We start from the raw sequence: 25,652 nt of genomic DNA, 5'->3' as shown, positions 1-25,652 counted from the left end.
GTCTCACTCCTTTCCTTATTCTTGCTGTTTCTTCTTTGTTTTCCTTCTTAACTAAGGCTGTTTCATTTTGGTATATTTTAAAGATTATCCTTCTATCATTATATTTCAGACCAGCCTTCTTCAGAATTCTAAACATTTCTGGCCATACAACATTGTCAAATGCCTTTTCGAGGTCTACGAAGGCTATAAATACTTGTTTGTTTTTGGAAATTTGTTTCTCAATTATTAGTCTTAAAGATAAGATTGCTTCCCTCGTCCCTACACCGCTTCTAAAACCGAATTGGTCTTCACTTAGAGTGCTATTCAATTGGTTTTCAACTCTTTTCAAAATTATTCTTATTAGAATTTTTGATGCGTGTGAAAGAAGACTGAGTGTTCGATGGTTTTCACAGTCCATAGTAGATGCTTTCTTAGGTATGGGGAATATGATGCATTTCTGATAGTCTTCAGGAACTTCACCTGTTTTGTATATTTTCTGTATGAGTTGCAGTAATGTAGCTTTCATTTTGTCTCCTGATTTCTTAATTAGTTCAGAAGGTATATCATCAACACCTGCCGCTTTCTTATCTGGTAGTTCTTTTAGTGCTTTTTCAAATTCATCTTTCAGAATTGTGTCCCCTAGTTCTTCTTTCTCTACTTCTTCGCTTAATTCTATCATATTATCTGTTAGAGGGTCTCCTTGATATAGCTCTTCAATGTATTCTTGCCATCTCTTCAGCGTGTCATATCCAAATAGTACCTTGCCCTCTTTGTTCTTTATAGTTCCTGAAGATTTTACTTTCCGTTTAGCAAAGTTTTGTTTTATTGTTCTGTAGGCCAAGTCAGTTTTTCCTTTAACCATGTTTTCCTCCACCTCTTTACAAATGCTGTTGAGGTAATTTTCTTTTGCTTTCCTAGATTCTCTGTTTATTTGGTTTCTAAGCTTTCTATATTTGTTTTCGCTTTGCTCGTCAGAGGCATTTTTTTGTATAGTCTTCTTTCTTCCATTAGACAAATTATTTCAGGTGTTATCCACTCTTTCCTGTTTACAGGTTTGGCTTTCCCAATAAATGTATGAGAAGAAAAGAAAATATTAATTTTGGCAGCTCCATCTTCCTGGGCCTCCACTGGCCTGCTACCCTGCTTCAGTCCTGCTCCGTCTGCCATCCTGACATCATAGCCAACCCTCCACCCCATCTCAATTACAGCAGGTTCCTCCCCAGTGTTGTCTAGGATAGTAGTGAAGTACAATTCTATGTCAGTAACATTAAGCAACCCCCCTAGATTGGTTTGACTGTCCTTAAGCACATACCTTTAGGGCTGAATTGTGGCTCCTGTTTACAATTAGTGTTCCAAAGTTCTCCCTGGCACCTGGCAACAATTATGATCTTCAGTAGCATGTAGATTTCTTTAGTAATCCTGAGTAGCTCTTCGTAATCAACAAAAGCTTCACAGTTTAACTGAGCATCTCGAGTGATGATTGGAACTCATCTCAATGATGATAGCAGAATATCAATGTCTTTAATGACAAACACCCACCCAGAGCAATCTTCATTAGGCATGCTCACTGGAACAGCTTCACAATTTAGAGCTCTGACCTTCCACAGTCTATGATTGCATGTAGTACCTGCAAGACTTCCCATCTCAGAATAACATCATGACTACAGTCTGCTAAAACAATGAATTTGAATGCCATGTTCTGCACTGATAGCTCTTCTAATAAGATACATTCCTGTTGGCTGCACGTATTTCTCATTTGTGACCTTCAGCGCAACAAATTCTGTATCATAGGAAACAGTTTTCTTTAATTTATGATGATAGGGAATCCACTGCCTCAACTTGAGTTAGGACAGGTTGGCCACCAATGATGTTGTCAATGTGATTTCCTGACATCTCAGTTACTCACATCCACGGAGGACTTGCACCTGTGGAGGCCTTGCCTCCATACACGGTCGTATCACTTAGTTTTTTGAAGTTGACAGCTATGCCAGAGATCGGTACCTCTGTACAGTGATGGAGAATAGCTAAGGGATCTTGGGGAACAACCCTGTCCTGGGTACAATGATGGGCTTCATCCCACGAGTTGACTATAGTGATTTGCAGTTGGGTGGTGTGAATAGGACTGTTATATGGCTCATTTGTTGTGGCATAATGGTCATCAAACACTTGTCTTCAAACACTTGTCTTCAAACACTTGTCTTCAAACACTTGTCTTCAAACACTTGTCTTCAAACACTTGTCTTCAAACACTTGTCTTCAAACACTTGTCTGCAGTAGTATGTAAGGTGTCCAGGGCATCCACAGTGGAAACATAGCAACAGGTCGACATTTCTCCTCCAAATGTCTGTTTCTCTGTGTGGCATTGTACTTCATGGAGGAGTTGCTTGTACCCACATTGGTCGGATGCTTTATTATTTGACAATTGCAGCGGAAGTCCGAGTTGGTCTAGTTCATTCTTCATGGCGTGATCAGCTAATGGTGGAGACTGCTCCTAAAGAACGATACACCTCTTCTTCAGCATTCTCTATTACCACTTGACGTGTGGGGTCAAAATTTATGGCTGATCTCTCTCTTGCATACTCAGTCTGACATTTCAGGCTGCTATACACTGTTTTATCTCTTCTCTTGCTATCTCACTTATGAGAGGTGAGCTCATGGTGGTCTTCCACAACTGCCTTAGAGACCACACTCAGTAGTTGCTCATATCTCTTTCATCCAATTCTTCTTCTTCTGTAGCATTTTCTTGATTAACTGGCGTCACTTGATGAATTCCTCTGTTGTCTACCAGAAGAGCTTTGTACATTTCTGTGACTCTTTTCAGCAAGCACAAGATTTTGTCAGCTTCTGTCATATGCAGATTCACAATGTGCCACAGGACCCAAACATTTTGCATGTAGGACTGCACCATTTCCCATGCCTGTTTTTCAATTGTTCTCTGCTACGCACACTAGCTGTGACTGTCACCAACATTTTCTTCACTTTGGCTTGGAATCTTTCCCGGCTTGAGCTTCTCTTCCTGATCACTGCCGGGCTGTGTCATTCAAGTAAAATTACACATTTGCAAACACATCATATCATCCCACCTGCTGCACTGGGTGATTCGATCAAATCTTTTCAGCCATTTTGTTGAGCCCTGACAAGAATCTCTCCAGATAACACCAATGGATGCTGATGTGCAGCTGACTTACTGTTGGCTTGCAATCCATTGGTACCCTGAATATATGGACCCTGGAAATGATGTACTGCTTGTGTTCCTGTCTGTGTAGGCGATGGCTTTTATGTAGCCTAACTGAAGCCACAGTCACATAGATGTTTTCAAATGTCAGGGTCGCCACCAAAAAATGTCATGTCATAATCACAATCAAGGCCAAATCTGAAAACAGGGTGTCAATGAAGTACAACACTTAGCACTGAAAGCAATTTCATAACGAACACTCTTTACCAATAGAAAAGAACTCACTTCCTGGACAGAGTGCACCTATTTTAACAGTTATATTCCAGAATTCTTGTATTTACACAAACCTTGATTACTCCAGAATATACAAACATTCAAATAAAACATTTCAAGAACCTTTCAGAAATGACAAATGCTAAATAACAAACAATTGCTGTTGGTCAGGTTTGAACTGGTGACCTGCAGCACATCAGCCAGAGATGCAAACCGTTATGCCACACTGCATGCACCACAGCTTATGGAAATATTTTCCTAAAACAGCAGTTTGTGGTAGTTTTCTTGTGGTTAGCCATCCTTCATTAAACATCTATACTAGAACAGCTCATCCCCCCTTCTCGTTTTCATCTGGACACTGTGACCAACATAAAATACAGTGCAGTGTGTGGAAACCCTTACAACACATAGACATATAATGAAGATTATCACACCCATCATTTTTTTCTTTACATGACAAAATTTACCTGATATTCATCAGTAAAAATAAACATAGCTATATGGAGGCATAATAGCAAGTTTCATGCCACCACTGTAACACATCAGTACAGTATTAATAGAGTTCATACAGAAAATCCAAAGAAGAGCAATGCTTTTTATTATTGCAAAATAGGGGAGAGAGTGCCACTGACATGTGCAGGGTTTGGGGTGGACATAATTAAAACAAAGGCGTTTTTCACTGTGGCAGAAACTCTCACGAAATTTCAATAAACAACATTCTCCTCTGAATACGACAGTATTTTGTTGACACCAATCTACATACGGAGAAATGATCATCATAATAAAATAAGGGAAATCAGAGATCACATGGAAAGACAAAGGCGTTCATTTTTTCCATGCGCTGTCCAAGAGTGGCATAACATAATTATTGTGAAGGTGGTTCGATGAACCCTCTGCCAGGCATTAAGTGTGATTTGTGGAATATCCCTGTTTACACGATGCCTCACACATCAGGTAAAACTTGGATAAATCTGTGTAGGAAACAGTCTTTTGGAATAGACACTCCTCTACTAAATATTCACCAATTTCTGTTTTTCCTCCAAAGGACACTACATACAGATGAGGAAAATATGCATGACTTTAGGCCCAAAAGTAACGTGAAATCATTGTGGAGGAACCAATGCACCATTAAATGAAGGACAAAAAGTCAGATAACCATTTTTTGTATATGGCACTGTATTTTTATATTCCAGTTTCAAGTGAACATCATAAATATGTACTAATACTGGACAGTCTCTGCAATATTGCATCATCATGGTGAGATCTTACAGATGTATGAAGATCAGTCGATAAATCTAATTTCATGAATCAGTATGAGCTAGAATCCTTTCTGAATAGAACAATGGTTGTAATGTGTTCAAGCAAACAAGACATTGTGTCAAAACCACAAAACAGTTAGTCAAATGCCCTAAAACATTCTCAGCAGAATGTTGTATCAGCAGCAGTTTGGTACAACTCTCTTTGTCTATACTTTAGGAACTGCAAGTATACAAAGAAGGACAACAGGAATTGTCACGTTTGTCTGATGCATGGGAGAGACATGTAGATGCTGAAGAAACTGAACTTGCAGTCTGGATGAAAGACGGAAATTATCCTGAGAAAGCCAACTTTGAAACTTTCCAGAACCAGCTTTAAGTGCTGAATCTAGGAATATACTACAGCTCCCTACGTATTGCTCGAGCAGGGACTGAGAGGACAAGATTAGACTAATTACAGCACGCACAGAGGCATTTAAGAAATCATTCTTCCCATACTATATATGTGAATCAAATGTGAAGAAGCCCTAATTACCAGTACATTAGAAAGTGCCCTTTGCTTTATATTTCATAGTGGCTTGTGGAGTGTATACATAGAAAAAGGCCACGTCTTACACCCCAACAATATGAATGAGTATTGCAACCATAAGACAACACTGCCATCAGTATTATTAATAATAAATATACATTTGATTGTCTCTATGTTTGTGTGGGAGAGTGAGTGTGCTTAACAACAGAAAAAGAATGGTAGCTCAAAACCTAGTAGCAACTCTGCACGGTGCACTTTTTTATGTGCCATACTTTAAGCATCTACATGTGAGTGGCTGCCCTCCGTATTCTTCTCTATTAAAAGGGCAACCTTCTACCTATGCCCAAATCTATAGAAAGAGAGACTACTAAAATATCCTCAGATGCTGCATTTTAATGGCATACATTATAAGGGCTGTGTGCTGTACTGAACTAACCAATATACAATTACTGCATACAATAACTTTGAGAGAACTTCTAAAGATGATGACTTGCTTAACCCTCTACTCAGCATATTACTGTGTTGACAAGCAAAGCATGGCACTGTCCTTTTCCCACACAGGATCCATATTTCCAAGACTTCACTGCTGACATGAAACAATCCAGTCATTACCTGTAAGAACTATATACTTAGATACAGTAGCCACTTGGAAATTCTTGGGCAAAAATTTTACTTTCTGCTGTACATGTGACAGAATATCTGGATATGACATTTTTTTGTTTAATCAATACTACTTACATCACCAAACAGGGAGCTTTTCCACCCTAATTACCACTGAACTGCCATTTCACATCTTATTGTCACACTGCATATTATGTTTAATGGTGACTAGTTTCAAAAGTGTGTTCATTTACAAACAATTACCTGCATCTCTAACATTTAAGAGTAACATAATTCCAAAGGAACATTCAAAAGCACTGTTCTACACCAGGTCAACGTAACAAACATTTTTCGGTTTTTCACTTATCATTACCATTTCTATATTCATGAGAGACACAGACCAAGTTACAATGTAACTGGCTCGTAAAGTGTAATAACAACTTCTCTGTACACTAGTGTAGAGGTAAAGCATACATGTGATGTGTTTTTTCTCCAACATGCAAATAACAAAACTGATGATAACTTAAAAAGCTCTTTAGTCAAGAATTTATATTCAGTGCATATTTCACACACCTTTCATGAATTGCATTATGTTTCATTTGTAAATTTAAAAATAAGATGACGTTAATAAATAACATTTACCTGCATTTGAACTGACTGGCAATTCACGAATTCAATTGATGACACCAAGTTGTCAAAAACAATTGATGCTTTCTTACAAGAGTCCAACACAACTGAATTTATCTTGCCTTTGACAGTAAGAGTAGAATCTTGGCATTTAAACATGTACACAACATTATTCATCTCTGCATTCTCTACAACAAGAGAATGATTGCCTTTTTGGTATTCCTGAAAGGAGCACAAAGAATCAGTACAAGTGAATCAACAACTGTACATGAAAATTACTTAACAATCTTTTTAGTGACAAAGCCATTATTACATTTTCCTCTTAAGGCAGCAAAAAAGCTCAATGGTTTGACTAATATCCTGAACTGCAGGCCAGATCATTGCAAAATAATTATCAAATGATGATAAATTAATTCAGCCTTGTTTCTTTGAGAAAACTACAGTTTTTTAATTTGTTAAGGTAGGTACTAATGTAATTATGAGAATTTAGCTATGTGAAACTTACTGAAATGTTAAAATTCTCAGTCTGCAAATTCGCATTGCATAAGTTTTTTTGTGTATATTTGATTTTAGCTCACACATTTCTGTGTATGAATTGTAGATAACATATCGATATTTTACTTCAAATTGAGAGCAGAACAATGTCTCATTTTGTTCTCAAATTATTGGCTTTTATATCAGGCAGGCAGTTGTGCACAATGTGCCAAAGTCCGTCCCTGCACACTAGGAATCCTGGTGCCATAACAACAATCATATTTCATAAATGGCTCAAGAGAGAAGGATGATGTTTTCTGCAAATGATAGCACACAAAGAGGCACATATGCTTTACGATATGTTCTCAATTTTTTTTTCCACTGATATATGGAAGTAAAACATCTGCAGCAGTTATAGGGTCAGTGGAATGAAATGCAAAAACATATCAATAGCACTTAGGAAAACCCCATAGGTTGCATTTAAACATGTTCTCAGCACCAGGGGAGTGGCGGAGCATGACGAGATAACTTGTTCACAGCAGTCAAAGGGTCAACAAGTGGTTACATGGGGTACATGTAATGGATTGCTGAATGGCTACAAATAATGGCCTCCAAAACCAAGATGGTAATTAATATATTGCTAAATTCAAAAACAGTACTGAAAAGTCCTTGGAAAAATATAAATAATCAAGAGAGTTAAGGTAAAAAAATCACCAAACAGTTGAGACACTGAGTTTTCAATAGACAAATGTACAAGACTGAGAAGACTGCTGAGCTTCTGAACAATTCTTCCTTCAGAGATAACATAACATAACATAGGCACACTCTCCGAGTCAACTATATTTTACTGGTACAAGGTATGAGGTAATGACACTGTGTGTGTGTGTGTGTGTGTGTGTGTGTGTGTGTGTGTGTGTGTGTGTGTGCATGCACACTTATCATCTCTGATGAAATGTGAATGCAAAGAGGCAGACTCAGGATTTAGGATGGAAACACATCAGCATAGAAAACTGGGAAAAGAATTATGTTTTAATGACAATCGCGACAACACGTGTGCAATGTGTGAGAATATTTGATAGAGAGGCATAAAATAGGAGACCTCTCTAACTGGTTTACAGAGTATTCGCACAAAAAACAGCCATGGTTCTGGTTAGTGAAGTGATTGTACTTTGTACTGGTAAAGAAAAATATGAGAAGGAAAGGTGTGATGCTGGACCCTCATCTTCGTACACCAGGCAAGAAAAGAAGTAATCAGAAACTTGTAACTAATCTGGATCTTTTGGCACAAGAAGCAATTCAGCACCACTTATACAATTACCATCATAATCGAAATTGGTCTACATTAGATCAGCTGCATATGACATTGCACGAGCTCGAAGTTTTTGAAGGCAACAAACTGTCATTGCGACAGGTTCTGCAGAGGTTTTTTTCTTTTTCTTTTTTAATATAAAAATATTTCAGGTCATAAAATGTTGGTGAAACAAGAAGAAATAGTCGCATACCAATGCAGACATTAATTTCATGGACACTGTTTGGATAGATGAAACGTCATACTCTTATAAAAGGTTGGAGTGATGGCAAAGGAGAAGGTATGGCACTCCCCAAATGCAAAGGTGGCAGAATTACTCTTTTACATGCTGGTATCTACCATGGGTTTATTCATGGCTGTCAGCTGCTTTTCAGATCCAAGATAACGTCAGAGTACCATGAAGAAAGGAACTGTGAAACATTTTTAAATTTGTTGTGACTCGCCGATCTTTCAAAGTGCCACTGCACAGTTACGTGCGTCCTCTACATGTGGTGCTGTCTGCCAGCCATGCAGCAGCAGCACCACCTAAGCAGCCAGCCAGCCAGCCAGCCAGCGCCCGCTAGACTTGGACTCAGTTATGATTTGACTGTTAAAGTGTACACACGTCTTACTCTGTTTACTTGATCTGTGACTTTCATGTATTGCGTCTTCCTTGAAATATATTTGTTCAACTTGAAGTTATTACAATTGGCAACAAGGTAGTGATTTTTCTTTTCCCTCGTTGGCCCACATGTTTCCATGGCTACTTTAGAGCAACTATTGCAAGGTCTCATAGAACAGCAAACGCTTCTCACAAATGCGATTCAGGATTTCATCGCGGCATCAAATGCGGGGCGTCTCTCGTTGTTGTCTCTACCTACTTTTCCTCCTTACAACGAAAGACTGGTCTGATTACGAAAACCGTCTTCGACAGCACTTCTTGGCATTTCATGTTCCTTTCATGGATTTCACTTCAAATGTATCGGTTGTTGTCGCAACTGGCTCCTTTGAAAGATCCTGTGTCTTTGTCCTTTGCTGAAATGTGCTCACTTCTGTCCATCTATTTTCAAAAGCAAACGCATGTGGTAGCCTCTCGTGTTGCCTTTTATCGTTGTCAAAAACAACTGAATCAATCCTATCGCGCTTGGGCTGCTGAACTTCATGGCATCAGTAGAAAGTGTCAATTTGTTACTGAAGTTCACAAAGAATCCTACGCCGATTCCATGGTATGGGATGCTATTATCCGATCGGCGCCCAACAAAGTAAGGCAACGTGCCCTTCAGTTGGCAAATCCGACTCTAGATGAAGTCCTATTCATCGCTCAGTCTTTTGAAATTTCTCGCGCCGCTGGAGCGCAAATAGAGGCATGGGGCGACGTCGGGGAAATACAACCTCTGTGCGATGTTGACGAAGCGTGTGGCGTGTCCCCGCCGGCCGACGTGGCCGCAGTACGCTCCCAAGCACAGCTTCGGCCTAACCGTAAACAACCCTCTAAGAAACTGCAGCAAAACCCATGGCAACGTCCTTCATGTACGCGGTGTTTTACGAAACATTCACAAGAAGATTGTCCACAACGTTGGGCCGTGTGTCACAAATGAAAAAAAAAAAAAAGAGGGGTCATGTGTCATCCGTTTGCAAATTTGACTGCATACATGATGTTCATGAACATGACGCTAATTCTGATTCTGTGTTGTCTCTCAATGGTACTTCTTCCTTTTCAGTTATTCCTCACTGTCCAAATATTTGGTCGAGATATTCGCATGCAGGTGGATGCTGGTTCTGCTGCCACTATCATCAATTCTCAGACTATCTTCATTTGGGTTCCCCAATCCTGTCACCTGTCACTAGGCAATTACGAACTTACAATAAACAGAAGATTTCTCTTTTGGAACAATTTGATGCTGAGGTATCTCACAAATCTGTCGTTCGCACTGTTCCCATATTTGTGGTCAACCACAGTAACGTGGAGAATCTTTTTGGTTTCGATGCATTTCGCGTTTTTGGGTTCTCCATAGATGACTCTGTCAATATCGTCTCTGATGCTATTCCTTATGCTCAATTGGATTCCTTGACGACATTTTCATCCCTTTTTTCTGCTGGGTTAGGCCGAGCAAACGACTTTGAAGCTCGTATCATGCTCAAACCCACTGCTCGCCCTAAGTTTTTTCGGGCTCGGCCCATTCCTGTGGCCCTTCGTGATCAGGTCAAACGGGAGCTGGATCATATCAGCGCACACTCCACTGCAGAGTGAAAATCTCATTCTGGAAACATCCCCCAGGCTGTGGCGAAGCCATGTCTCTGCAATATCCTTTCTTTCAGGAGTGCTAGTTCTGCCACGTTCACAGGAGAGCTTCTGTAAAAGTTTGGAAGGTAGGAGACGAGATACTGGCAGAAGTAAAGCTGTGAGGACCGGGCACGAGTCGTGCTTCGGTATCTCAGATGGTAGAGCACTTGCCCGCGAAAGACAAAAGTCCCAAGTTCGAGTCTCGATCGGACACACAGTTTTAATCTGCCAGGAAGTTTCATATCAGCACACACTCTGCTGCAGAGTGAAAATCTCATTCTGGGAGCTGGATCGTCTCACTGCTTCAGGGGTCTTGCTTCCTGTCACTTCCAGTGAGTGGTCCTCTCCTGTCGTCGTTGCTAAGCCAAATGGTGATATTCGTCTCTGTGGCGATTTCAAAGCCACTGTAAATGCTCAATGCCTTAGCGACACTTACCCTATGCCTCGACCTGAAGAATTGTTCACTAAACTGCTGGAGGCCAGTATTTCTCTAAACTTGACCTGTCAGAAGCTTACCTTCAACCTCCTCTCAACACTGCTTCCCGGCAGTTTCTGGTCCTTAACACGCCTTTCGGCCTCTATCAATACCAACTATTGCCATTCGGGGTTGCCAGCACACCTGCTCTCTTTCAGCGCTTCTTGGAACAATTATTGCTCACTGTCCCTGGGTGTATAAATTACCAGGACGACATTGTTGTCACTGGCTCCACCACTGACGAACATCTTCAAAATCTCCGCACACTTTTTCATGTCTCTCAGACTGCCAGTCTTAAGTGTAATCTTCAGAACTCAAAATTTTTTCAGGCATCTATCACGTACTTGGGGTTTCAACTCTCTCGGGATGGTATTCGTCCACTTCAGCAAACTGTTGCTGCGATCGATGTCCTTCCTCACCCTTTATCTGTTAAGGAACTGCAGGCGTTCTTGGGGAAAATAGCATACTATCACAAGTTTTTACCGTCTGCTGCTTCAGTGGCTCAGCTGTTGCACTTTTCACTGGTCCGCGTCATGTGATGCGGCTTTCCAGAAATTGAAGACTATGCTGAAACAGGCCCCGTGCCTGGCTACTTATCGACCTGGCCAACATCTTGTTCTTGCCACGGACACCTCTCAATACAGGGTCGGTGCAGTCCTTGCGCACCGTTTTTCTGACGGTTCTGAACAACCCATTGCTTATGCCTCCAAAACGCTCACAGCTGCCCAACAAAAGTATTCTCAAATTGAAAAAGAAGCTTTGGCCATTATTTATGCTCTTCATAAGTTTGGTGTTTTTCTCTATGGATCCAAATTTCATCTTGTTACGTCACAAACCACTTGTTTCCTTGTTTCATCCATCAACGTCACTTCCCAACAAGGCTGCACACCGCCTCCAGCGTTGGGCCCTTTACTTGTCTCGTTTCAATTATGATATTCATTTCCGGACGACGGCTCAACATGCGAATGCTGATGCACTGTCTCGCCTTCCCATGGGTCCTGATCTGGCATTCGATAGGGACGAACGTTTGTGTTTCCACCTGAATGTTGCCGAACAGTGGGTTGTGAACGGGTTCCCCATCACCGGGGACCGGCTGGCGGCTGCTACGGGTTCTGACCCTACCCTCTCCCGGGTTTTCCGCTATATTCAGAAGGGTTGGCCAGATCATCCATCCGCTAAGACTTATGATCCGTTGCGGAACTACTACGCTTTGCATTACCGCCTCATGGCTAGGGATGGTGTTATCCTCCATTCCACCGAAAATGCTTCGCCGCATGTTGTGGTACCTGCGTCTTTGCGTGCTTCAGTCTTGCACCTCCTTCACCAAGGGCACTGGGGTGCCTCTCACACAAAATCTCTGGCGCGCTGTCATGTGTATGGCCCGGCATCGACTCTGAAATTGCACACATGGTCGCTGCCTGCAGCCCTTGTGCGTCACAGGCCGCTACCCCGAAGTCATCTTTGTCTGATAATGGTCCGCAATTTGCCTCTTCCGATTTTGGGGATTTTTGTGCCCGTCACGGCGTCATGCATGTCACGGCCCCTCCATTCCATCCACAGTCAAACGGTGAGGCTGAACGACTGGCCCGCACATTTAAGGCTCAGATGAGGAAACTCCTGACTTCTTCTGCTGATGATGCGCTTCTCCAATTTCTGGCTTCTTACCATTTCACCCCCATGGGCGACCACAGCCCAGCTGAGCTCTTACATGGCCGACAGCCCCACACACTACTTCATCTTCTGCGGCCTTCCACCTCACGGCTGTGGGTGCCTTTGCTTGGACAGTTCACCGCCGACGACCTTGTATGGGTACGGGGATATGGCAGGCGGCCAAAATGGAGTCCTGGCTGCATCTTACAACACCGTGGCCGACGCCTGTATGAAATCCAGATGGACACAGGTGTTGCAGTGTGTCATTCGGACCAGCTTCGGCCTTGTGTGCCGGCAACGCCTGTTCCGGATGCCGCTACACCACCTTCGGCTCTACCTGACGCTTGGGATACTGGAATCTCTCATTACTCACAACACAGTCCTCTCATCATCATATCGGTGCCAGCACAAGAACTGACGCCACCAGGAGACGTGCCCATGAAGGAACCAGATGACCATCATCTGCTGGAGCAACTCTACTCGTCTCCTCCTCCTACGGACGCGGACACATCGTCCATGTCTCCTGTTATAACAACAGGACTTGCCGCAACAGGCAGATTGGTGCACGGGGCCCCAGCAGATTCGACACCCACGTCTCCTGTCATCTCGACCCGTTATCATTGGGGGCACTTCCGACCGTACAGCAAGCCGCCTCCTCGAGACTTTACGGCCCGTCAAACAACACCTATGGACGTTAGCAATCTACAGGCCACCTCCATCAAGACCTGTGCAAAACATTCAAAGGGGGAAAAAATGTTGTGAGTCGCCGATCTTTCGAAGTGCCACCGCACAGTTACACGCGTCCTCTACAAGCAGCGCTGTCTGCCAGCCATCCAGCCGCACCGCCACCTAAGCCGCCAGCCAGCCAGCGGCCACTAGACTTGGACTCAGTTATGATTTGACTGTTAAAGTGTACACATGTCTTACTCTGTTTACTTGATCTATGACTTTCATGTATTGCGTCTTCCTTGAAATATATTTGTTCAACTTTAAGTTATTACAAAATTGGTTCACAAAAATGTTGCCATCAGCAATTTTTTTCTACAATGCTTCGTACCATTTAGTTTACAAGGATAAGGTTCTAATCCTGTCCTCTCAAAAGGAAGACAATATTCAGTGGTTATGGAAACACAAAAGTAACTGTGAGTGACACACTGAAAAAAGTACATTATTAGAACTCTTGTCACTTCATAAGCCACAATTCCAATGTATGTTATTTATGAGGTAGTTTATAAACACGGAGATAGAGTCATAAGACTGCCACCTTATCACTGGCACTTTAACACAACTGAACTTATCTGGATGCAGAAGAAAGAATATGTTACTCACGAAAATAAAAAAAGTTTACTGTGAGTGAAGTTGAGAACTAACTATTCAGAGCCAGGAAAATGTCAGTGAAATGGACTGGAGGACTACTGTGATGCATACAAAGTAACTGACGAAGCATGGAATAATGAAGATTTTCTCTAAGATATGGTTATGGAACTTATTACTGCTTCCAGTAGCTCAACCAGCTTGCAAAGTTCAACTGGTTTGAAATGAGCAGTATCTATCCTCTTTTGGACAATGCAGTTTGCAATCAGTGGAGGCACATACACAAAAAAAAAAAAAATTTATTCCTCTTACATAGTATACTTTATTTCTGTATGCTGTGCCTGTGTCACCTATAACCTCTAACCTGTAATGTGTCAGCTTGTGAAGCCAGTGTGAGGGTAATTTCATGTAACCAATCAAAGCAAGATATTACAGTCTGCTTTTAGCAATGATTTCTGTCTCAGTTTGCTCATTAATGTTAGCTTCACACACTGAACACAGCAAGTGGGATGAATAGTTCTGCAACTAGTTGTTGACCATCATTTTCTTGGATACATTTCGCATCACTGGGTTGTGGTAATGTTAGCAGTTCTGTCATTAGTCAGCTGTTGACAGGGCATCTCGTGTTTGCGTCATACCTCATGGCGGCCGCTGTCACACTGCTCAGGGTTTCATGTAAATAGGGGTTCTCACACTTTCAGTATTATTGTCAATCTATTAATGTACTGATTTCTTAAGGGTGGGTACTGGCATACTGTCAATACTAGAAATACTGATGAGCAGCATTGATGGCTCCAAAGATATTCTCAGTATTATTATTCTTTAAGAATCAAGTTTGCCAAATCATTAGTAATTCTTTTTATTACTATTACTGGTTTCGACAAACCTATGCTGTCATCATTGGATTGTGTGACATTATTATATGTACTTGCTTGATTCTTCAAGAATAATATAACTTTCAGATTGCCCTCCAACAACTGATGCAATGTGAAACATATATTCTCAGTATTGTCAATATGTACGGAATGTGTGACTGACTTTTGGCAGTTCGATAACATTCAAGATTCAGATGTTGGCAGAACTTCATAAATCAGCCACAAAGCATTAGTGTCCACTGTTTATGTTTTCAGTTCACCTTTGAGTATGACATCTCTCCGGTTCAGTTTTTCAAGTAGTCTTTTAACACAAAACAATTTTAATAGGACTATGCAGTAGCAGTCATATCTACCACTTTACAGTGGTCAGTGGAAGAGTCTCTATGGCACTGCTTTCTTTATTAATTAATAGGCCTTGCCGTATCTATACAATGACTGAAATTCATGTCCGCCACGCTAGCACGCACGCGCGCGCCCACACACACACACACACACACACACACACACACACACACACACACACACACACATATTACATTAATTACCTGAATATATCATTGCAGTACACATTATAATTTCTTCATGTGTTTCAATAACATTTTTGCAAATTGTTTTTGCTGATATTACACCACTAAACTTCAAGCATTCAAATGACATGCCTGTTGCCACAAATCTCAGTTACCTAATCTCTCATTGACTGCAACTCTCTCTCCCATTAACAAATTTTGCTTCTATATTTTATGTTGCATCTATATTAATAATTTGTCATAAGTTGCAGGACTCACGAAAATAGTTTATGACACATTTTGCCTCATGGCTATGATTTTAGAGAGTATATTAACATGTGAGAAGTCACTTCTTTTTTCAGCCATTCTCAGACTTATTTCCTTTTTTTTTTATTGTTTACCAGCAACAGCCAAAATAGCTGCACGACACACTTTCTTTTGGGCGTTCCGACATCCTTAACCTCACAACATTGCTGACAGCCAATGTGGCAACACTGTAGTGACAGGAGTCGGATGTCAACTATCAAGTAATTTCAATCAGACTATAGCAATTACTAGAACAATTCAGTACACTAGGCCACAGCTGATTCTTCACCTTACTGTTGTCCAATGGAAAAAAGCTCAACAGTTTAATGAATTCACCGTCAATACTGTGAACAAGATATCAAGAAAAATGATTTTTCCTGTTATGGCTTGTCTAGGTTTGTGTAAAAACCAGAATAAGTTTTTCTTTCTGCTGTTAGTAAAAATGTGATAAGCTATAGCAAGAAGAAGTAGTCCAACATCTGTGTGCACATCTTCCTTCCCCTTCAACCCTTTTACCAAAAGAAGGGCCTACTGGCTCCAAAAGCTTGCAGACTTTAATACCTTTCATTTTTGTGTTTTCCTGCTGCCGCATGTTGAGTAAATTTTTTATCTCTCAAATTAAATTATATTTTCAAAAACTGCTTATTTGTGTGCAATAAGTTTGAATAGAAAGCTGTAGTAATTATTAACTGTTTTAACACATATCTGGAATTTACAATGCTTTAATAGCTTAGTAATTTTGATTTTAATGATGGCTGTACTGCTATACATTTTCCTCATTTCACAATATATATGATCATACCATCTGTATGCCAGTCAAAAGTAACAATAAAAATGTTAAATTTCTTATGGCTGTTAATAAAAGATTTTCTTACCACCATCCATTTCTTCCCTTCTTTAGTGAAAGTTGGTGGTTTGTCTGGAACACTAACTGGAGCAGTAACTGGCCTCGTCGTCAATGACTGTGAAGGTGCTTTGAAAGGTGCTGGACCTGCTCGTAGAGCTGTATTCTTGTGTGTCTGCATGTCAGGTGTCACTCGTTTCAGGGCTGAAATTCACAATCCATACCATGAGAAATATTAATCTTTTTCCTGTGGAAATGAGTTCAAAGACATCATGTAGTAGGCTTTATGTGAAATATGCTAATCTTTTAACACAATGCATCTGTTTTCGAGATGACGGTTAGTTCTGTACAATACACTGAATGTTAAAATTTGTGTTCTTTCCTTATTAATTTCTATTACAAAATTTATCACTATCATTGTGTGACAACAATGTAGTTAACAATTACTGTGAGAAGACACAAGTAACAATTTCAATCAGTGGATTTCACTTTTCCACCCATAAATATCCTTCCAATTCATGGCCCTTCAATTTGACAGCTTTCTAGAAGATAAAAAAAATTCTTACTTTATTATTGGCCATAATAGCTGGCTCTGCCTTCATACTTCATTTCTTCATTTCATATGTGGCCTGATGCACAGCAAAACTCAATAATGCTCTTATCCTCAAAGGCACACGTCTTATGGGCTCTGGATTTTTATCTATAGTTAGACTTACTGAAGCCTTTGTGAAGCAAAGGCATTGGAATAGTGTGTTATCAATATAGTTCACTACCCTACTAATAATGGTATAGTCCTTCACTTCCCATAAAACCTCAAAAATTAAATTGATGTATGTATCTTTAACCATTATTTTGTAACTATCTATTAAATTATCAATGTAAACATAACACATTTATTAAGTCTACCTAAAATGTTATTAGAAAAAAAGTTAATAGTGCTAAACAGTATCAAATTGATGATTATTCTGAGCCACTTGATCAACCATAGGGTACACTGGTTCATGTCGTCCTTGTTTTCTGTCTAACCCTATCCTACTTCGGAACATTTCATCTGCTCAACTGAGTGCCGTATAAACAAATGGAGGATAGTGTCCATCATGTTCTGTGCTCAAATTGTGCCAACAAAATCTAAACAGTGGCATTCAATCATCACAATCAGCACCTAAAACCCACAAGGTAATGCCAGGTGAACTTCCAGTCTCCAGTTTTTAACGGTGCATTATGAATCACAATCTGGGAACCTTGCAATGCACTGCAATTATGGATATGACAGCACTCCAAATTAACTAATAGTGTATCTTTAAGAGCGGGAAGATTACTCAACAGTTAAGTAAAACTGCTATAAGCAGATGCCATTTGTGCTCCAGAGAGAATAGAAATACTTAGGTCAGATTCAATGTCGCACTTACATTGAAGTAATTTGTTTTAGAATTGTGAAAGAAATCATCCCTGACATAGCTAAGGAATCACTCTAAATTTTACTTGAAGCAGTTTAAAGAAACCACAGACATTCAAATGAGGATGACTTGACAAGAATTTGTGCTCCTTTTGGTCCTAAATATGAACTAAGCAACTTAAATCACTTCACCATTTCACTTCACTGTGCTACAGAAAACATAAATGAGATATCAACAGTTATATGATGAATTAGAAGCACCTGTTTTGTAGTCCGAAACTGTACTGTATGAGTTAGCTGCTCATTAAATACGAAGCTCAATAGGTATGAATGGTTATCTCTTGTGATCATAATTTTAGACAAGCAACAAATTAAAAAGCAGACATCTGAAGTACTTTGTTTCACTTGAGTGTATATACATTGTGAGAAAGTTCACTCAAACAAATGGGAGTGTTTCGTTTTGCCTTGAGTCCCCCCACCCAAACAGCACCTTGTACACTTTCAGGTTGAGTAACAATGTCCCTGGATCTGCCAAGCACGTAGCCAGTCGTTATTAGCCAAGTTTCTTACTTTAAGTCCTGCCTATTTTTTCTTTCATAAACACTAGGTGGTACCTATTTGTACATTCTTTCCCAAATTATTTCAAATTGGGTTTCCTTTACTGGCTATCACTGCACTTTTAGCAACAATTAAAGATTTCATATGTGGCAACTACCCATGAAGGTAGTACTTCACACTAAGAATCGAGTATTAAATAGCATGAAATAAAAATGATAACATTTTTATAAATTCTATGACTTTCTTCCAAGATCTTCTACTTAAGTAATAGTTAATAGTTCCCATTCCTTCTGTAGGTTAACAACTACTTTGGAAACCTTACTGAAGTAATGGGCACAATGGCAGAAAGAAAGCTGGAATCTACCATCTGCTCTACTTGCACCTCTACTAATAATTAATTTCTTTTATTTTACTTATTTTTTCAATTTCCGTACATTTTCTAAGTAGGTGGCAGGTGCTCCAATATTTAAAAAGCCTTAACTAAGCTTTTCCCTTATTTAAATTCATTATTTAAGGCATTATTTTTAATGTTCTGATTCCAGTGGTGAATCTAGTTTACTGGAAAATCTGTTAATCAAGAAATATGACAAACTGAACTTTTCACTGTAGTTTGACTGCAATTTTTGTGTGATCTTATATGTATTTATGACAACTCATTAGAAAGACTATGCATTCCACCACGTCAGTAATGTATTCCAATGTCTGCGAAACTAATTAACTTATAATTAACATTAAATTTAAGGAGTAACTGTATTTTCCATTGCAAATTTTGCCTCTATGCTTGACAAAGACCTTTGCCATTATACTTTTGTTGACTTAATTTTTATGCACAATATGATGTACTTCTCTAACTGATTATGCAATTAATAAAGATTTTTGTATAATTTATCATAATTTTCAATATGGTGCCTGTATTCGTAAATAGAGTATTCCCAATGCGGCTGCATAAAATGGTTTCATAAAATTCTCTAATTTCTTAGACCACCATACATTTCACACACAAAATTACTGTTAATACTCATATTCCATTCCAAGTGGTAAAATCTAACCTATCCATTTTTCAAATCATTATTTAGTTTCCGAGATCACAATACGTTCATGCATCAGTCTTTAAATAGCTGGACACCAAAATTTTCAGCCTAGACTCAGATACATCAACAGTAACATCTACGAACAACTTGGACCATAAAAGGTCTGCACTTGGGGAGTTAACACATAACACCTCTGTGTAACTTTAATGTAAGAGACTTTGTCATGTGAACAACAAGTAAAATCAATGTCGATTGTGTCTGGAACCAGCTATTACATGTCCAACACCTACGTGAGATTTCGATAAGCCAAGACTTGTCTGAGTATTGTACTGTACTGTATTTATTGGTCCTCTTGTCTACAAAGCAGCTTATGCATAAGACATTGGACAAGTCAAGTTATAAGTATACAGCTGAAAGTCATTTCTAGGCATACTTATTTAAGGTCACAATAGTACACTTTATATATTAGTATTTACATAACACACTTCAAAAATTTAAATATTCTTCAATGGCGTAAAAGCAGTTATGCTGTAAATATGACTTTAGAGACTTTCCAAAGGTATTGACTTCAGTAATAGCTTTTATGTTTTCAGGAAGGTTTTAATAAAGCTTAATGTGAAAATTACCTTTTAGGCACAGAGCTGTGCCGATTTGAGTTATATATAAGTTTCTGTTTGTCTGGTAAAGTGATCATTTATATCACAGTTTTTTTTGCAGTCTGCAGTCCTTTCCTAATATATTTATTTTAAAGAATAAAAGAGTTTCTATAATGTATACACGTGGTAATGGAGGAATATCAGATTTCTTAAAACAGAGGTTTACAAGAGTCTCCAGGTTTGCAACCAAATAAGATGCTAATGGCCCTTTTTTGTAGTTTAAAAGAGCTACTAACTGTCTTGGGAGTTTCCCCCACAAAGTGACCCCACATCTAAGACAAGAGTGAAAGTAGGCATGATATGCATTCATTACTGTTACCTCACTACAACATGATTTTAGTGAGCAAAGAGGGTTACATGTTTTTCTCAGTTCTGCATTGATTTATTCATTATGTCTATTCCATTTTACACTGCTCTCCAGCCAAAGTCCTAAGAATTTGGTTTCAGTACTGTTACCAACTAGTTTGCCATTGACAAAGACTGACGGAATAAACATGTTCTTATTAGGAGCATAGTGGTATTTTAGTGCGATAGTTATTTTACTGTTTATTACAAGCTGATTATTCTGTGCCCAGCTCCTAAGTTGTTTTGTGACCATGTTTGCCGATTGCTCTAATCTGCAAATATTATTGTTTTATGTGCATCAACATTTAAGCTTAGATCATTCACGTACAGAAGGGTCCCATTTTCTGACCCTTGGGGTACACCACATTTAATTTGTTTATAGTCAGATAAGTGTTCGGATACTGTTTTTAGTTCAACATTTGTGTGCTTGAGGTCAAAAGCTTTTGACATGTCAGTAAATACTCCTATTGATTCCTGTTTTCTGTCCATCAGGTTTAGGATGGAACTGATGCACTCGTAAATAGCAGTTGTCACTGGCGTCTTATTTCTGAATCCATGTTGTTCATTACATAGGATGTTGTTTTTATTTATAAATTTCATAAGTTTGACATACATAACTTTTTCTAATACTTTTGAAATGAGGAGGAAATTATGATGAGTCTGTAGTTATGTACATTATCTTTCTTTTTTATATACTGGAATAACTTTTGATGTTTTCAATATACCAGCGAAAGTGCCAGCCTGAAGTGAGCAGTCGCATAAGTGTGTGAGTATTTCAATTAGGTTTGATGCTCTCTTCCTTTTTTTATTGTCGCAGGTACACCATCAATGCCTGCAGGGTTTGAATTTTTTAGTCCTTTCATTGCTTTAGCTACTTCATCTCGTGAAACAGAACTGATGTAAATTGATCCTCTACATGCACTTATTTTATATTTATTTGCCTGGTTGTTCTTATGATAGTTTCATTGTAACATATTACCAGCAACACCAGTGAAATAATTGTTAAATGTGTTGGATACTTATAAGGAGTTTGTTACTTTTTTATTTTTTATGATAGTGTTATATTTTTGCAAGATTGTCTGTATTCTCCAGATTCTTTTTTATAACACTTCATATAGCCTTTGATTTATTAGCTGAATTATAAATGTATTTATCATTATGTATTATTTTGGCTGCTTTTATTACTTTTCTTAATATTTTGGAGTATTTTTTATAGTATTCATATACTTCAGGTGAGGAATTTGAGTTACATATTTCATGAAGTAGTCTTTTCTTCTGGCATGAAACCCTTATTCCCCTTGTGATCAAGCAGTTTGTTCTAGAGTTCCCCGTATGGTTACAGTTTTCAGTGGCAATGCAATTTGAAAGAAAATGGATTCATGTATCACTGAAGGTGCTGAATTTTTCCATTTATATCATTCATTTTGTACACTTATGACTAATTTTTTTTTCTGTAATAAGATGTTGAAGTAGTTTACATTATCCTGATAACTTCTACATCAGATTCTTAAAGACATGTTGTTAATAATACTGCCTTTTACTTTTATGCTTAATATTTGAGCAAGATGGTCACTAAAACCTGCATTGGAAATTTTTAGTGAAATGTTGTTAAACTCTTCTTGACTAGAAATTGATCTAGAGCTGTTCCGCATGTTTCTGTTACTCAGGTAGCAGCTATTACTTCAGCCTTTAAATTATAGGATGTTACAAGGATCAAAATGGGCTCTCTATTTCCACTAATTGTGAGGAAATCAATACTGAAGTCACCAAAGATTATCAAATCACAATCCATTTTATTTACTTTATTTAGGAATGACTCCATTTTGTTTAAGAAATGTTCGAAATTTCCAGATGATTATCGGTAAACTATAGTAATAACCAGGTTGAACTCAATAATTTTTATAGCTGGAATTTCATTATACTCCTCGACTTTTATTCTATTTAAGTCAGGTAGGGTAATAAAAATCTACATTCTCCTTTGTGTAAATTGCCACCCCACACAGCTTGCTGTTTTTCCTGCAGCAGTAAGAAGCCAAAATGAATTTGTTTATTTTCGTATTCTCTATTCATTATGGGTTAACCTAGTGCTCAGAAATGCATAACACTGAGATATCTTCAAGTTTATCTGTTAACAGTATGTTAATTTCATCAATCTTGTTACATTTAGTGTTTAAAATTGATTTTAGCATTTGTGCTCTATCTTTACATAGTGCTGACAATTTACCGTATTGACATACATACAACTAATCAGTATTCATGCAGTTCACATTTAACATTCCTATGAATGGATTGTGTATATATGACTAGCATGGATGTGTGGATTTGCCTGACGTACTTTTATCAAGTCTTCTGAACCAAAGAATGTGTTTTAGTTCGGACTGTTATTGTGCAATGTACTTTATATTCAATCATCTCAGTTACCGTCTCAAAACTCGAATGTGTGCACTGTTTACATAATTTACAGCTACTGTGTTCTGTAAATATTCTCTCTAACTTCAGACAATGATTGTGGCTGTCACTGTGGCACTGTATTATAGGAGAGTGCGGGTGTCTGCTTGTACAGAAACACCTGATGTGCAACCAAATCTGACCATCACAGTCTTTTTCATGGTAATACATGTCAAAAAAGCCATTTTACCAAGAAATCTGTGTTGTAGAATACTTGCGAGCTGATTTCTTACACTTTAAATGGCTTTCATTTTTTTCTGAAGCTTGATTTATCACTATACAAACTTTACAACACACATCTACCTTACTATTACGGGTTTTTGATTTAGCATTGATATGTTCAGCAGATGACAATGCTTTAGTTTTATGTGTTGGCACTCTCAAATATGTCACAGTTTTCAGACAGAGAAATTACAGTTTTCTTTTTGTTTCATTAAGATCCAAATATCATTATCAGTTGATGAATTAACAGCCTAGTTGGGCAGAGCACCTAAAGTGTGGTAGGTTGCACACTCGTAAATGTTTTCTCCTCACACATCATAAAATGGTAAAGCAATACCAAAAAAATTTAAAAAATATCTACAACTCTTAAGCACTACTCATTCTACTAAATGATAATGTTGCAATTCCTATTCATAATTTGAGTATTCTGGTAAAAATGTTTGAAGTGTCTGTTGAACACTAGATTTAAAATTATAGGTGATGCTAGGCTGCAACAAAGGAAATGTACTGCATACATTTAAAACCCTGTTGGTGGAACATTAAACCCAATCTTCCTTTCTTCCTTCATTCTAAACCTTGTAAACTGGGTTTAGTATTACATCAGCTTTAAAACAAGCAACTGTCATTAGACAATTTCAGCTACACAGTAAAGTAATTATGTCAAAAATCAATTTTAATTTGGGAAATTTATCCATAAAATTACTAGACTGTTTAAGCATGGTATCAGTTGTGAATACAAGCACTCCGAGAATCACAAGGCATAATAATAACAATAATAATAATAATAATAATAATAATAATAATAATAATAAGAAGAACATTCTGGTTACAGATACAGAATTTTCATTTTTTGTTCAATCATGTTTTGAAAAAGCAAAGCAAACACTGTGAGGTGACAAGAGATTTCTTCTGTGATTTGGTTCTCTTTTTAAATATGTTTATTTCACCAACAATATTACACTTATCGTACTGAATTATCGGTCTCAGTGTCACAGCAATAATCTTGCCAAGTGATTACCATACTGAACTGCATGTAATATCAACGTAGAACAACATTTTGATGGTGCATGTAGTTTCACCACACAATAACTTGCTAATATACTGACATGGCAGCAATATGATCTAAAGATGTTTGCTGGGACAGCAAAAACCAGCAATTCAATACAATAAATATTTAATAGGAACAACCTGGTGACAATTTTGATTTTCCATGCACTGCTATGAGTGAGACCTTTTATCCTATGCTATCATGCAATGAGTTGTTCAGCCTTGAAGGTTGTCCAAGTACCATAGGTGATAGAAAACACCTGCAAAATATTGTGGGTGTGATAAATCATTCTACTGCTTCTAGTTTCTATTGATAACTCTCTGTAGTTGAAGATACTGCTTTCCATGTAAGACAGCACTTGTCAGAATCATGTGATGAAGTTTCACCAGTGTGGCAGCAGCCATGAGCAAGCACAGCAGTATTCAGATGATGTTTTTCACAGCTTTTGAAATATAACTACCACAGATATTAAAACAAAACAAAAAATTATTGTATTACATCACTACCTGAGATTTCATTGTGTCAAACACAGTCATTTGCTCTAATTATGAATCACTAGAAATATAATGCACAAAATATGGAGAAGATGAAAACTCCTGAGATATAGTAGACCAAAAGAAAAAGGTAAGCCTCTTCAGGAAAAGGATACTACCTACCTGTACACTACAAAGAGTTCTGTAACAAATGTTTTTAAAACAAGCATTAATCTTTTGAACAGTTAGAAACTGACAACAAAGCAAATGAGAATATTATGTACTGCGCATCTGCAGTCTCTTCTCCGCACCAAAGAGACTTGTGCATCTCTTCCAGCAGGGTGCGTAAGGCTGGCAGCACATTCAAGTCTCACCTGCACATGTGTGTGGACCTGCAGTGGTAGGGTGGGGGCAGTAGTGTTGCACATGTGTTGCAGCTGTTAGTTGTGTTACTGTCTAGTTCTTGTGAAAGACAAGTGTAGTGGTGATGCTTACTATTGCAGAGAGCATTTTCAGTGGAAGAGGAAACTTCAAGAGGAAGAGGAAACTTTACAGAGTGTGTAAGGTGGTAATTTATATTGCATTTTCGTGCTTTGAGTTGACCGCATTGTGACGCTGTACACAATTTAATTCACAAATTTCAGACAACAGCCTCACTTCATGATGCACCACGAACTGGTAGGCCCACAGTTTTAACAGAAAGAAGCTTGATGACATTTCAGACTCTGTGTTGCGGGGCCCAACAAAATCAGTGACAAAATGATCGCAAGATGCTAAAGTCTCTTCTATGACAGCATGTTAGGCTGTATCCAAAGAACTGAGAATGTATCTGTACAAAATTATTGCCATTCAACAATTACATTGTAAGGCCCTCACAAAATGAGGAGCATATTGTGAATGATTTCAGCGATTTGTTAATTGAAGTGGAGTTGGTATATTAGATGAAACCTTTGTCACTGATGGTTCTTGGTTTCACCTATCTGGCTGCATTAATTCCCAAACTTCATGAATATCACCATC

At 38.5% G+C, this 25,652-nt stretch overlaps 1 protein-coding gene across 1 annotated transcript in view; it reads right to left on the bottom strand.

The window, feature by feature from the left end:
* Positions 1-25,652, bottom strand: part of LOC126470147 (adenylyl cyclase-associated protein 1) — a 186,803-nt gene that overhangs the window by 24,503 nt on the left and 136,648 nt on the right. Inside the window, exons 6-7 of the mRNA XM_050097764.1 lie at positions 16,487-16,659; positions 6,455-6,661 (exon numbers count right to left, since the gene is read on the bottom strand). Coding sequence (XP_049953721.1) covers positions 6,455-6,661; positions 16,487-16,659 — 380 coding nt within the window. The remainder of the gene's footprint in view (positions 1-6,454; positions 6,662-16,486; positions 16,660-25,652) is intronic.

Source organism: Schistocerca serialis, chromosome 1 (assembly GCF_023864345.2).
Source record: "Schistocerca serialis cubense isolate TAMUIC-IGC-003099 chromosome 1, iqSchSeri2.2, whole genome shotgun sequence".
Classification (NCBI taxonomy): domain Eukaryota; kingdom Metazoa; phylum Arthropoda; class Insecta; order Orthoptera; family Acrididae; genus Schistocerca; species Schistocerca serialis.
Note: the sequence above shows the minus strand (reverse complement) of the source record. Positions and strands in the feature narration are given on the sequence as shown.